This window comes from Atractosteus spatula, chromosome 5, assembly GCF_055471065.1.
Source record: "Atractosteus spatula isolate fAtrSpa1 chromosome 5, fAtrSpa1.hap1, whole genome shotgun sequence".
In the NCBI taxonomy this organism is placed as follows: domain Eukaryota; kingdom Metazoa; phylum Chordata; class Actinopteri; order Semionotiformes; family Lepisosteidae; genus Atractosteus; species Atractosteus spatula.
In genome coordinates, this window is record NC_142710.1 from 13,752,910 (window position 1) to 13,767,890 (window position 14,981).

The 14,981-nt window shown below is 53.1% G+C and overlaps 1 protein-coding gene across 1 annotated transcript; it reads left to right on the top strand.

The window, feature by feature from the left end:
- The first annotated feature begins 1,511 nt into the window (after positions 1–1,511).
- On the top strand, positions 1,512–14,981 carry phkg2 (phosphorylase kinase, gamma 2 (testis)). The gene is made up of 11 exons (XM_088916945.1): positions 1,512–2,837; positions 2,962–3,201; positions 4,683–4,784; positions 7,847–8,022; positions 8,194–8,248; positions 9,003–9,068; positions 9,157–9,320; positions 9,589–9,679; positions 10,413–10,566; positions 11,870–11,995; positions 12,764–14,981. The coding sequence occupies exons 3-11, from the start codon at positions 4,690–4,692 to the stop codon at positions 13,019–13,021; spliced, it is 1,185 nt and encodes a 394-aa protein (XP_088773071.1). The 5' UTR covers positions 1,512–2,837; positions 2,962–3,201; positions 4,683–4,689; the 3' UTR covers positions 13,022–14,981.

Consider the following 14,981-nt stretch of genomic DNA (forward strand, 5'->3'; position numbering starts at 1 on the left):
GCTGTTTCAAGAGTGTCCCTTCTCCTCCCAGTAGACGCGGAGACCAAATTCACCAGGGCGGTGATCGACGCATCCGGTATTCCCTCTCTCAGAATCTGTCTTCTGCACCACCACGTCGGAGATTTCCTCCTTTTTTCTCCCCTTTCTGCTCTCACTATTCACTCCAGCCCCTGAACCGCCTCACTTCCTCCCCTTGAAGCGAAGATCCTTGTTGCGCTGCTGGTCCTTGTCCTGTTCCGGTGCAGCGGAGAGCCGAGGCGGTGGCGCCACCTGCTGGAGCGGAGGGGAGCAGCAGTTCCTTCCTGCCCGGCTCTAGAGCTGCTTAGTTACCTTCCTCGCCTGTGGGGCACTTGTGAGACCTCACGCCCGAAGAAGGCTCCACAGCCGAAACGTTGTGTTTTCTTTCTTCTCTTTTCAGCAGGGAATAATTATAATAAACTTTATTTTATATAGCGCCTTTAAAGGTGGCATCTCAAAGCGCTTTACAGAATGACAACAACAATAAATAAGGAGAATACACAAGATTAAACACAATTACAATACACAGAGGAGACTGTGGGTGGTGGTACTAAGAAAAGTAGAAGCAGAGGGGTGAAGAATGGAACCAGTTCAGTAAAGGCTCTTCTGAAGAAGAGGGTTTTGAGTCTGGATTTGAAGGAGTTTAGAGAAGGTGACTCTCTGATATCCTTGGGGAGAGAGATCCAGAGCTTGGGGGCATCACATGAGAAGGCCCTGTCACCCATACAATGTAGACGGGCTTGGGGGACAGTAAGGAGAGCAGAATTAGAAGAGCGAAGGTGATGAGGTGGGGAGTAGGGCGATAATAGTTCAGACAGGTACTGAGGTGCCAAGCCATGCAGAGCCTTATAGGTGAGCAGGAGGCTACACCTATTACTTGTCCCTTTGCAGCCTACACATGCTGACACAACTACCCACCTGAACTACTTCTCAGTAGTCCAGTACTGTACAGAACTCAGTACAGACCCCAGGACACTGTCAGTAAGAGTAGGGGTGTCCTGACTGCTGGTCAGTACAGATCCCAGGACACTGTCAGTAAGAGTAGGGGTGTCCTGACTGCTGGTCAGTACAGATCCCAGGACGCTGTCAGTAAGAGTAGGGGTGTCCTGACTGCTGGTCAGTACAGATCCCAGGACGCTGTCAGTAAGAGTAGAGGTGTCCTGACTGCTGGTCAGTACAGATCCCAGGATACTGTCAGTAAGAGTAGGGGTGTCCTGACTGCTGGTCAGTACAGATCCCAGGATACTGTCAGTAAGAGTAGGGGTGTCCTGATAGCTGGTCAGTACAGATCCCAGGACACTGTCAGTAAAAGTAGGGGTGTTGACCCCAGTGTCTTGACTAAACTCTGCTCTGGGCTAGACAGTCCCTCTTAACCCTCCTGGTGCAGCAGTTTCTCTCTGCTGCCACTGATCTGTGTACAGGGGGGCATGTAAGTAAACAGGAAACCCATACAGTACAGCACAGCAGATCAGTCATGTTTAATGATTATGAGTTTAAATTTATTCACAGCAGATGGGAGGTTCATCTCTTTTCCAGATAGCATGTTTTACACTTTGTACTTTTAAGATTACTTTTGATTCTGCTTGAACATACAATACCTCAGTTTTCAATCATGGATGGTCGTGGTACAGTATATAAACAAGATACCATATTATAGACACAAGGTTATTGCAGTGAACATCATCATCTGTCTTTGTTCACCTTTGCAGGCTTTGGGTGTTTAAGAGTCATATTGTAGCCCTTGAATGACCATTTCCTATGTTTAATTACAAACCAGAGCCCCAGCATGCTGATAAAGTGCTACCTAGAAGAGAACAGCGCTCAGTGCTTTGTTTAAAAAGAGAAGACAGGTCCCAGGTGAGAGGAACCTATTCATCCCATCTAACCCTTTTCGTAGTTAGTAGTTCATTGATCCCCCAATCTCATGCAGCTTCTTGAAAGAATCCAGGGTATCCACTTCAACAACATGGCCGTCCAGCTTGTTCCACCCCCCCACCCCGCTGTGTGTAAAGAAAGGCCACCTGTTGTCTGTTTTAAATGCACCTCCCTGTAATGTCCCCTTCGGTCTGTCCCAGATTCACTAAACGCTCCCCTTTGAGGGAGGCCACCCGGACACGCAGAGACAGAGTCTCCGGACCACAGAGTTGTTCAAGTGACTACGCAGTCTTCTCTGTTCTCTGAAGAGATTCATTTTCAAAATCATCAGTGCAGAGTGTTTTAGACTGCTGCGGTGTTGCTGGTGATAGTTGGCTCCCCAGGATTATCCCAGAGGCGGCTGAAAAGAAACTGGGATTGTTTAGATATTAATTCTAATTGACAAGGCAGGGGGCGCCAATGTTCTTTCGTTTGTCTCCATTATTGAGTCATCGTCCTCTTCCCATTTTCTAGAAAGTCATAAAGGCCTCAGCTCTTAAATAAACCTTACTGAATTAAGGAGAGAGGGGGTTGTCAACTCCACACACACTCGCCCCGCTCCTATCCTCTCCGTCTGCTCCGACATTCTGTACTACATAACCCCTAAAACACACACAGGGCGTGGAAAGAATTTTTTTTCGTCCCCTACCAACATGGCGCCAAGACGGCTTCAGAATTTCGTAATGTTAGGGCCGGACGTGGTCTAGGGAGTGAGTGGAGAGATTTGATTGGTTACAGCCTGGTGACGAAGGGGGAGATCGCTGGGTTTTCATTGGCAGACCGCCTTGACGAGGCTTTGCTGCAACCCGATTGGTGGGAAGGTGTTTCAATCAGCCGTGACAGGTCGTAACCAGATCATCTTACCGCTGGGAGCGACAACAAACCCGGACGAGCCGCAAGTACAGGTATTTGCAGAGACCACAGTGACGAGTTTCGGCGCTGGATTAAATGCATGAGTCTGGACACGGCTCTATCTGCTGCACATAGGTACGATTCCCTCCCCCCGACGCTCTGCCGCTGAATTTCCAGGGACTCGGAGTAACCACTGTGCAGACCGAGGTCACGCAGCTCCCCGCCCGGGTCTAGAAGAGACGCCGGGGGCCAGGATCTCGCAGCTGGGCCGCTCTCTCCCGGCTCGGACGCGTCCCTCCCGCCCGCGGCGAGTCCTGCCCGTGCTGTGAGGACGATGACCTGAGCGCCGGACGCACGCCGAGACTCCAGTTACAGCCGCCGCCGTGTCCTACGTGACGACCCGAGGAACAGCCGCTGGTCAGTACCTGGTTTCCCGGGGGAGGGGAAGGGGGGCAGAGGATTAAAACGTGTAGACGGCTGCGTGCGTGCGCGCGCGCGCCGCTGTTGCGTAAGAACTCGCGTGTAGCGCGTGGGAGGGGGCTGTAGCCGTGGGTTCAAGTGCGGTGTCGTGGAGTGGACAGGGAGAGAGATACTGGAGAGGTGGCGACGTGACATTTACACACAATACTCGTAAATACATGTTCCACCCCGCAACGTCCACGCCCTCCCCGGTTTCTCTCCTTTTGACTTACACGCAGGACAGGGTCACGGGAACGGAAGGGGGGGTTTCGTTTTCACCTTCAACAGTCCCTTCTGCCCCACCCAGCACGCCTGTGGTACTGGATGCCCCTCCTACCCCACCCAGCACCCCTGTGGTACTGGATGCGCCACCCAGCACTTCTGTGGTACAGGATACCTCTCCTGCCCCACCCAGCACGCCTCTGGTACTAGATACCCCTCCTGCCCCACCCAGCACTTCTGTGGTACAGGATACCCCTCCTGCCCCACCCAGCACGCCTGTGGTACTGGATACCCCTCCTGCCCCACCCAGCACTCCTGTGGTACTAGATACCCCTCCTGCCCCACCCAGCACCCCTGTGGTACTAGATACCCCTCCTGCCCCACCCAGCACTTCTGTGGTACAGGATACCCCTCCTGCCCCACCCAGCACGCCTGTGGTACTGGATACCCCTCCTGCCCCACCCAGCACGCCTGTGGTACTGGATGCCCCTCTGCCCCTCCCGGTCGCTGGCCAGGCCGAGGGTGGAAGTGAGGAAGGTGCAGTGATTCCGCGGGCAGGGTGTCGTCCCGGAGAGGACACGTCAGGATTTGGGATTTCCCTTCTGCGGGGTCAGGGGTCAGGGGGGGCAGACAGGACGGACCCGTTGGGGAAGAGCGCAGCGGGGGTCTCACGCCGCTGTCCCTCTGTCCAGAGCTCGGCGAGCCTCACCGGTGCGACAGATGGGCTGATGGTGCTGCCAGCACAGTAGCAGTTGGCACGAGTTTCAGAGACATGTGCACCAGTGAGACGATCAGACAGGCTCCCTGCCGAGTCCCCTCTCCCAGCAGGACTGGGAGCTGTTCTGACTGGCAGCTGTGGGAATTCTGGGACTCTATGTGTTATGTTTGCGAAGAATGTTGGTCTAATCCCAGAGTATGTCTCATAGCGCAGCAGAAAGTGCAGCTGGTCACCGTGTCCACCAGGTCCAGTTTCTGAACAGTCGCTGTGTGTCCACGAGAATGGGCTGACCTTGTGGAGGGTTCCCTGCTCGCAGTGAGAGCACAATCTGTCCACTCTGGGCAATCAGGTCTGCCTGTGTCCAGACTGTGGTCACTGAGCCTGTCCTCTCTGGACAGCCAGATCTGCCTGTGTCCAGTTTCTACGCCCAGCTGTGGTTAGTGAGAACCTTTGTGTGTCCAGTGTCTGTGTGTGACTCTCTGTCTTTCTCTCTCTCAAGCCCCAACATGACCCGTGATCTGCAGCTGGGAGATGAGCTCCCTGACTGGGCAGGAGCCAAAGAATTCTATCAGAAGTATGATCCGAAAGAGGTGATTGGCAGGTGAGTCACAGTATAGGACTGACTTTACTGTGGGCTGGATTAGGTATGAACTGAGATTATAATCAGACTCCACTGACACTGACAGCAGTGTGAGACTCTCGAGGCTGGACTGGACTGACTGTACTGTGATCTTGATTAGTTATTAACTGGGATTATAATCAGACTCCACTGACACTGACAGAGCACTCTGAGACACTCCAGGCTGGACTGGAGTGACGTTACTGTTACCTTGATTAGGTTTGAACTGTGATTATTAACAGACTCCACTGACAGCAGTACTGTGATCTTGATTAGTGATTAACTGAGATAATAATTAGACTCCACTGACACTGACAGAGCAGTGTGAGACTCTCCAGGCTGGACTGGACCGACTGGACTGTGATCTTGATTAGTGATTAACTGAGATAATAATCAGACTCCTCTGACACTGACAGAGCAGTGTGAGACTCTCCAGGCTGGACTGGACCGACTGGACTGTGATCTTGATTAGTGATTAACTGGGATTATAATCAGACTCCACTGACACTGACAGAGCAGTGTGAGACTCTCCAGGCTTGACTGGACTGACTGGACTGTGATCTTGATTAGTGATTAACTGAGATAATAATCAGACTCCACTGACACTGACAGAGCAGTGTGAGACTCTCCAGGCTGGACTGGACCGACTGGACTGTGATCTTGATTAGTGATTAACTGGGATTATAATCAGACTCCACTGACACTGACATAGCAGTGTGAGACTCTCCAGGCTGGACTGGACTGACTGGACTGTGATCTTGATTAGTTATTAACTGGGATTATAATCAGACTCCACTGACACTGACAGAGCAGTGTGAGACTCTCCAGGCTGGACTGGACCGACTGGACTGTGATCTTGATTAGTGATTAACTGGGATTATAATCAGACTCCACTGACACTGACATAGCAGTGTGAGACTCTCGAGGCTGGACTGGACTGACTGTACTGTGATCTTGATTAGTTATTAACTGGGATTATAATCAGACTCCACTGACACTGACAGAGCACTCTGAGACACTCCAGGCTGGACTGGAGTGACGTTACTGTTACCTTGATTAGGTTTGAACTGTGATTATTAACAGACTCCACTGACAGCAGTACTGTGATCTTGATTAGTGATTAACTGAGATAATAATTAGACTCCACTGACACTGACAGAGCAGTGTGAGACTCTCCAGGCTGGACTGGACCGACTGGACTGTGATCTTGATTAGTGATTAACTGAGATAATAATCAGACTCCTCTGACACTGACAGAGCAGTGTGAGACTCTCCAGGCTGGACTGGACCGACTGGACTGTGATCTTGATTAGTGATTAACTGGGATTATAATCAGACTCCACTGACACTGACAGAGCAGTGTGAGACTCTCCAGGCTTGACTGGACTGACTGGACTGTGATCTTGATTAGTGATTAACTGAGATAATAATCAGACTCCACTGACACTGACAGAGCAGTGTGAGACTCTCCAGGCTGGACTGGACCGACTGGACTGTGATCTTGATTAGTGATTAACTGGGATTATAATCAGACTCCACTGACACTGACATAGCAGTGTGAGACTCTCCAGGCTGGACTGGACTGACTGGACTGTGATCTTGATTAGTGATTAACTGGGATTATAATCAGACTCCATTGACACTAACAGAGCAGTGTGAGACTCTCCAGGCTGGACTGGACTGACTGTACTGTGATCTTGATTAGTGATTAACTGAGATTATAATTAGACTCCATTGACACTAACAGAGCAGTGTGAGACACTCCAGGCTGGACTGGACTGACTGGACTGTGATCTTGATTAGTGATTAACTGGGATTATAATCAGACTCCATTGACACTAACAGAGCAGTGTGAGACACTCCAGGCTGGACTGGACTGACTGTACTGTGATCTTGATTAGTGATTAACTGGGATTATAATCAGACTCCATTGACACTAACAGAGCAGTGTGAGACACTCCAGGCTGGACTGGACTGACTGGACTGTGATCTTGATTAGTGATAAACTAGGATTATAATCAGACTCACACTGACACTGACAGAGCAGTGTGAGACTCTCCAGGCTGGACTGGACTGACTGGACTGTGATCTTGATTAGTGATTAACTGGGATTAAAATCAGACTCCTCTGACACTGACAGAGCAGTGTGAGACTCTCCAGGCTGGACTGGACTGACTGTACTGTGATCTTGATTAGTGATTAACTGAGATTATAATCAGACTCCATTGACACTAACAGAGCAGTGTGAGACACTCCAGACTGGACTGGACTGACTGTACTGTGATCTTGATTAGTGATTAACTGGGATTATAATCAGACTCCATTGACACTAACAGAGCAGTGTGAGACACTCCAGGCTGGACTGGACTGACTGGACTGTGATCTTGATTAGTGATTAACTGGGATTAAAATCAGACTCCTCTGACACTGACAGAGCAGTGTGAGACTCTCCAGGCTGGACTGGACTGACTGTACTGTGATCTTGATTAGTGATTAACTGAGATTATAATCAGACTCCTCTGACACTGACAGAGCAGTGTGAGACACTCCAGGCTGGATTGGACTGACTGGACTGTGATCTTGATCAGTTATTAACTGAGATTATAATCAGACTCCACTGACACTAACAGAGCAGTGTGAGACACTCCAGACTGGACTGGACTGGCTGTACTGTGATCTTGATTAGTGATAAACTAGGATTATAATCAGACTCACACTGACACTGACAGAGCAGTGTGAGACTCCAGGCTGGACTGGACTGACTGGACTGTGATCTTGATTAGTGATTAACTGGGATTATAATCAGACTCCTCTGACACTGACAGAGCAGTGTGAGACTCTCCAGGCTTGACTGGACTGACTGGACTGTGATCTTGATTAGTGATTAACTGGGATTATAATCAGACTCCTCTGACACTGACAGAGCAGTCTGAGACACTCCAGGCTGGACTGGACTGACTGTACAGTGAGCTGGAGTAGTTCTGAGCTGGGATTCTGGTTATCATGCGAGCTGGAGTGCTGGAGCTCTCTCTCCCTGTCCCCAGGGGTGTGAGCAGCGTGGTGCGGCGGTGTGTGCACAGGCAGTCCGGCCAGGAGTTTGCAGTGAAGATCATTGAGATCACGGCTGAGAGGATGACAGAGCAGCAGCTGCAGGAGGTGAAGAGCTCCACCCTGAAGGAGATACAGATCCTCAAGACTGTGAGCGGACACCCCTCCATCAGTGAGTCTCTCTCTCTCTCTCTCTCTCTCTCTCTCTGTCTCTCTCTGGAAACCCCTCTGTCAGTGAGTCTGTCCCTCTCTCGGCTCTCCTCCATCAGTGAATCTCTCTTTCTCTGCAGACATCAATGACATGTCCCAGATGTGGGACTGATTTTCTTTTCTCTCTCCTCAGTTACCCTCATTGATTCCTATGAATCGTCCACATTTATATTCCTGGTGTTTGATCTGTGAGTATTACTTTTGCTCTCAATGATTAAAAAGTTGACCTTGTCTCTCTCAGTGCAGTGTTAATGTACTGGAGTGTCCAGTCAGTGTGTCTGTATGAACCCCTCTCTCTCAGTGCAGTGTTAATGTACTGGAGTGTCCAGTCAGTGTGTCTGTATGAACCCCTCTCTCTCAGTGCAGTGTTAATGTACTGGAGTGTCCAGTCAGTCAGTGTGTCTGTATTAACCCCTCTCTCTCGGTGCAGTGTTAATGTACTGGAGTGTCCAGTCAGTCAGTGTGTCTGTATGAACCCCTCTCTCTCAGTGCAGTGTTAATGTACTGGAGTGTCCAGTCAGTCAGTGTGTCTGTATGAACCCCTCTCTCTCAGTGCAGTGTTAATGTACTGGAGTGTCCAGTCAGTCAGTGTGTCTGTATGAACCCCTCTCTCTCAGTGCAGTGTTAATGTACTGGAGTGTCCAGTCAGTCAGTGTGTCTGTATGAACCCCTCTCTCTCAGTGCAGTGTTAATGTACTGGAGTGTCCAGTCAGTCAGTGTGTCTGTATGAACCCCTCTCTCTCAGTGCAGTGTTAATGTACTGGAGTGTCCAGTCAGTCAGTGTGTCTGTATTAACCCCTCTCTCTCAGTGCAGTGTTAATGTACTGGAGTGTCCAGTCAGTGTGTCTGTATGAACCCCTCTCTCTCAGTGCAGTGTTAATGTACTGGAGTGTCCAGTCAGTCAGTGTGTCTGTATTAACCTCTTTCTCTCTGACGTTTCAGAATGAGGAGAGGTGAGCTGTTTGATTACTTGACAGAGAAGGTCACGCTGAGTGAGAAGGAGACCAGGTGAGCGTGTCGGGTGGTGTGTGTGTCTCGTGGTGTGGCTGCGCTGCAGTGTCCGGTGCTGACCGCTCTGACCCCTCTCTCTGTCCAGGAGTATGATGCGGGCTCTGCTGCAGGCTGTCCAGTACCTCCACTCCCTCAACATCATCCACAGGGATCTAAAGCCCGAGAACATCCTGCTAGATAACAATGGAAACATCAAACTTTCTGACTTCGGCTTCTCCTGTCAGCTGAGCCCAGAAGAGAGGCTGAGAGGTGAGAGAGGAGGGCTGGGGGGGGTGAGAGAGAGAGAGGAGCTGGAGCAGGACTGTCATACCTGGGCACTGACAACAGAAACTGGACACAGACTGACCTGGCTGTCCAGAGAGGACAGGCTCAGTGACCACAGGCTGGATGTAGAAACTGGACATGGACAGACCTGGCTGTCTAGAGGGGACAGGCTCAGAGAGATACCGAGGCGTGAGACTGGAGGGGTGAAGGGGGTTTAGAACAGGCCTCTCACTATTTGTCTCATCCCGCTCAGAGCTGTGTGGGACCCCTGGGTATCTGGCTCCTGAGATACTGAAGTGCTCCATGGATGAGACTCACCCAGGATACAGCAAGGAAGTGGACCTGTGAGTCACTGTCACCATAGAGCTCAGTGTGTGTGTGTGTGTGTGCGCGTGCGTGCCAGTCTGAGCTCTGTGTCTGTGTGTGTGTGTGTGCGCACGCGCCGGTCTGAACCTGGTGTGTGTGTGTGTGCAGTGCGTCTCTCCAGCAGCAGGGTGTCTGACTCTCTCTCTCTCTTGCCCAGTGCAGCTGGGCGTGTGGGGTGTCTGACTCTCTCTCTCTCTCTCTTGCCCTGTGCAGCTGGGCGTGTGGGGTGTCTGACTCTCTCTCTCTCTTGCCCTGTGCAGCTGGGCGTGTGGGGTGTCTGACTCTCTCTCTCTCTCTTGCCCTGTGCAGCTGGGCATGTGGGGTGTCTGACTCTCTCTCTCTCTCTTGCCCTGTGCAGCTGGGCGTGTGGGGTGTCTGACTCTCTCTCTCTCTCTTGCCCTGTGCAGCTGGGCGTGTGGGGTGTCTGACTCTCTCTCTCTCTCTTGCCCTGTGCAGCTGGGCATGTGGGGTGTCTGACTCTCTCTCTCTCTCTCTTGCCCTGTGCAGCTGGGCGTGTGGGGTGTCTGACTCTCTCTCTCTCTCTCTTGCCCTGTGCAGCTGGGCGTGTGGGGTGTCTGACTCTCTCTCTCTCTCTCTCTCTCTCTTGCCCTGTGCAGCTGGGCGTGTGGGGTGTCTGACTCTCTCTCTCTCTTGCCCTGTGCAGCTGGGCGTGTGGGGTGTCTGACTCTCTTTCTCTCTTGCCCTGTGCAGCTGGGCGTGTGGGGTGATCATATTCACCCTCCTGGCCGGCTCGCCTCCCTTCTGGCACCGGAAGCAGATGCTGATGCTCAGGATGATCATGGAGGGGAAGTACCAGTTCAGCTCCCCGGAGTGGGACGACCGCTCGGACACCGTCAAGGACCTGGTGAGTGTGACTGCACCCCAGTGCTCACTGTACCACACCCCCAGTGCTCACTGTCACTGTACCACACCCCTAGTGCTCACTGTACCACACCCCCAGTGCTCACTGTCACTGTACCACACCCCTAGTGCTCACTGTACCACACCCCTAGTGCTCACTGTCACTGTACCACACCCCCAGTGCTCACTGCCACTGTACCACACCCCCAGTGCTCACTGTCACTGTACCACACCCCTAGTGCTCACTGTACCACACCCCCAGTGCTCACTGTCACTGTACCACACCCCCAGTGCTCACTGCCACTGTACCACACCCCCAGTGCTCACTGTCACTGTACCACACCCCTAGTGCTCACTGTCACTGTACCACACCCCCAGTGCTCACTGTCACTGTACCACACCCCTAGTGCTCACGGTACCACACCCCCAGTGCTCACTGTCACGGTACCACACCCCTAGTGCTCACTGTCACTGTACCACACCCCCAGTGCTCACTGTCACTGTACCACACCCCTAGTGCTCACGGTACCACACCCCCAGTGCTCACTGTCACGGTACCACACCCCCAGTGCCCACTGTCACTGTACCACACCCCTAGTGCTCACTGTACCACACCCCTAGTGCTCACTGTACCACACCCCCCTAGTGCTCACTGTCACTGTACCACACCCCTAGTGCTCACTGTACCACACCCCCAGTGCTCACTGTCACTGTACCGCACCCCCAGTGCTCACTGTCACTGTACCACACCCCCAGTGCTCACTGTACCACACCCCCAGTTCTCACTGTCACTGTACCACACCCCTAGTGCTCACTGTACCACACCCCCCTAGTGCTCACTGTCACTGTACCACACCCCTAGTGCTCACTGTACCACACCCCCAGTGCTCACTGTCACTGTACCGCACCCCCAGTGCTCACTGTCACTGTACCACACCCCCAGTGCTCACTGTACCACACCCCCAGTTCTCACTTTCACTGTACCACACCCCTAGTGCTCACTGTACCACACCCCCAGTGCTCACTGTACCACACCCCCCTAGTGCTCACTGTCACTGTACCACACCCCTAGTGCTCACTGTCACTGTACCACACCCCCAGTGCTCACTGTACCACACCCCCAGTGCTCACTGTCACTGTACCACACCCCTAGTGCCCACTGTCACTGTACCACACCCCTAGTGCTCACTGTACCACACCCCCAGTGCTCACTGTCACTGTACCACACCCCTAGTGACAGATCAGCAGGTGGGCGCTGGTGCAGACCGATGTGCTGACACGGTCCTGCCCCCTGTGTCCCGCTCCAGATCTGTCGCCTGCTGGTAGTGGACCCCTCGCTGCGCCTCACAGCCGAGCAGGCCCTCGCCCACCCCTTCTTCCGCCTCTACGAGCCTGAGGAGGTCCGGCAGTTCTGCCCCTACAGGAAGTTCAGGGTGAGAGCATAAACCACAGTCTCCAGTCAGTCAGTGTGTCTGTATGAACCCCTCTCTCTCAGTGCAGTGTTAATGTACTGGAGTGTCCAGTCAGTCAGTGTGTCTGTATGAACCCCTCTCTCTCAGTGCAGTGTTAATGTACTGGAGTGTCCAGTCAGTCAGTGTGTCTGTATTAACCCCTCTCTCTCAGTGCAGTGTTAATGTACTGGACTGTCCAGTCAGTCAGTGTGTCTGTATGAACCCCTCTCTCTCAGTGCAGTGTTAATGTACTGGAGTGTTCAGTCAGTCAGTGTGTCTGTATTAACCCCTCTCTCTCAGTGCAGTGTTAATGTACTGGAGTGTCCAGTCAGTCAGTGTGTCTGTATGAACCCCTCTCTCTCAGTGCAGTGTTAATGTACTGGAGTGTCCAGTCAGTCAGTGTGTCTGTATGAACCCCTCTCTCTCAGTGCAGTGTTAATGTACTGGAGTGTCCAGTCAGTCAGTGTGTCTGTGTGAACCCCTCTCTCTCAGTGCAGTGTTAATGTACTGGAGTGTCCAGTCAGTCAGTGTGTCTGTATGAACCCCTCTCTCTCAGTGCAGTGTTAATGTACTGGAGTGTCCAGTCAGTGTGTCTGTATGAACCCCTCTCTCTCAGTGCAGTGTTAATGTACTGGAGTGTCCAGTCAGTCAGTGTGTCTGTATGAACCCCTCTCTCTCAGTGCAGTGTTAATGTACTGGAGTGTCCAGTCAGTCAGTGTGTCTGTATTAACCCCTCTCTCTCTCTCTAAGGTGCTCATCCTGACTGTCCTGGCAGGAATCCGGGTGTACTCTCGGTATCGTCGTGCCCGGCCGCTGACCCGCGACGTGCTGACCCGTGACCCCTACTCCGTGCGGGGGGTGAGGAAGCTGATTGACGCCTGTGCCTTCCGGATCTATGGCCACTGGGTGAAGAAGGGCGAGCAGCAGAACCGGGCCGCGCTTTTCCAGAACTCGCCCAAGACCGTGCTGCTGGAGCTGGCCAGCCTGGAGGAGGCCGAGGGGGACTGAGCGGGGCCGTGCGGGCGAGACCGGGGGAGGAGAGGGAGCGCCGTCTCTCCCTTCCGCTCCTCCCTCTTCCCGAGGCTGAGGGGCCCCGCCTCCGCGCCGAGCGCCCCGCATGTCCGTCGTCGTCGTGTTCCTGTACCGACATCCCCACGGGTTGGGGGGGGGGGGGGGGAGGGGGGCTTCGGTTGGTCTGGACTTGTCGCGATCCAATCCCCGTCCCTGTGCCGCTGGGTGAAGGGGAGATCGGGAACGGGATTAAGGGGCAGCATTCCCAATTGGCCTTCTGGTGCGGTGTCTGTTCTGTGAGTGGAGGTCCACCTCAGGGGGGCGTCGCCCCTGCCTGGACACCGGCGTCCCACCCCACCCCTCTCACCCCCGCAGGCGAGCGCCAGTGTGGAGCCACAGCTTCCTCCCCTCGAGCCGGAGACCACCAGCGCGGCTGGTTCTCACATCGCCCTTGCCTGCAGCTCACGTGACGCGCGGCCAGTCCTGGGGACCCCGAAGTTCCACCTGAGCACCCCGCTAGTTAAATCATTCGATTGGGGAACAGACTCCATAGATTTAGGTTGAATTTAAACTCTTTAATTGTCTTCACTTCCACGTAGGAGATACCTTTTAACTCTTGGGTGACTTACCAGTTTCCAGCCTCTGAGTAGAAGATTAATCTTGCACGCAGTTCCAGCCCAGTGACGGACTGGTTCCCTTGAGGTTCCTTTTTTAAGTCGAGGGCTCAGCTGCGATGAAAACCAGCAGGGGTGAGGACCAGAACTCGGGGCCCTGTCTGAGGGACCGTCTGTAATTTTTAAGATTATTTTTATTTATTTTTTTCCTGAACCTTAATTATTCGGAACGCAGCACAAATTCAGTGGCCCCGGGACCATTGCGGTTCCTGCCAGTACTGTGTTCTGGCTGCATTTCCAGACCTGGAGGACCATCTCATCTCTTAACCTCGTAGGGCAGTTCGTTTCGACTGTTTCCCAGCGTCTCCCAGCTAGGAGGGCGCTGGTACTTGGAAGAGACCTGGACAGGCTGCGTACACAGCAGGCCCAAGACCCAGAGACGCTTACGGAAGTGCTGAGCAGCTCGGAGGACAGGATGGCTCTCGCAGAACCACGAGCGGGTTGGGTTGCTAACGGCTAAAAGTGATCCGTGAGTCTCATGCAGCCGTTTCTTCAAGTTTCTGTCGGGTGAGAACTTCGGGGTCTTTCAGCCTGTTGACTCTGGGGAAGAACTGGCTGCAGTGGACTCTCCCCGGGGGCGCCAGGCCAGCGGCCTCTGTCAGTGTGCTTGAGGCACCAGCAGCTCCAGACCCGTGCGTGATTGAGCTGGCGCAGCCCTCTTCCAGACGTCCTCTTCCAGATGTCCTGCTCTGCTGAGGGTTTCGGGGGGTCGGCTGAGCACACGAGGAGCACGCGGTGGGACACCTGACAGTCTGACCCCCCCTCGGGCTGTGCTGTGTCACAAGCCTCTGACACGGCTCTCTAACTTGAATAGATAAGTCAGTGTGGAAGAGCCGCAGGCCTGCATACATGTTATCCACAGACTGTTGGAGGAAGAGGGGCTCCCAGAGTTTGGGAAGTGGAGTCCTGGGGGGGTGGTGGCTGTGACTTTAGTCGTACCCCATCACACTGCCCCCTACACCCCTGATCCCTCCTCTCGCAGGGACAGCTGCCTCCGAGCGGGGCTCCCGTCCACACACCACTGTGGAAAGGACTTATTTTGTGCACAGGACATCGGGGCCGACCCTGTCCGCAATAAGAAAGGGACACAGCCTTCACTCTTGAACTCTGAGGGCGGGTGGACTGACTGCTACAGGGCAGGTCATGTCATGCACAGAGAAGGGCGGTGCGGCGCTTTCCTGTTCAGTACTGTATACACCACTGCATCCTATGTACTGTACTTGATGTTTAAAACACTCATAAACAAGCTGGTGAGAAATATAGATTAACTTGTGGTTTACAAA

Bases quoted from the DNA above. Each gene is read 5' to 3' on its own strand.
- phkg2 (XM_088916945.1), top strand. From the start codon at position 4,690: ATGACCCGTGATCTGCAGCTGGGAGATGAGCTCCCTGACTGGGCAGGA. The intron at 8,023-8,193 runs GTGAGTCTCTCT...CTCTCTCCTCAG, and splicing joins GAGCGGACACCCCTCCATCA to TTACCCTCATTGATTCCTAT. The intron at 9,069-9,156 runs GTGAGCGTGTCG...CTCTCTGTCCAG, and splicing joins CTGAGTGAGAAGGAGACCAG to GAGTATGATGCGGGCTCTGC.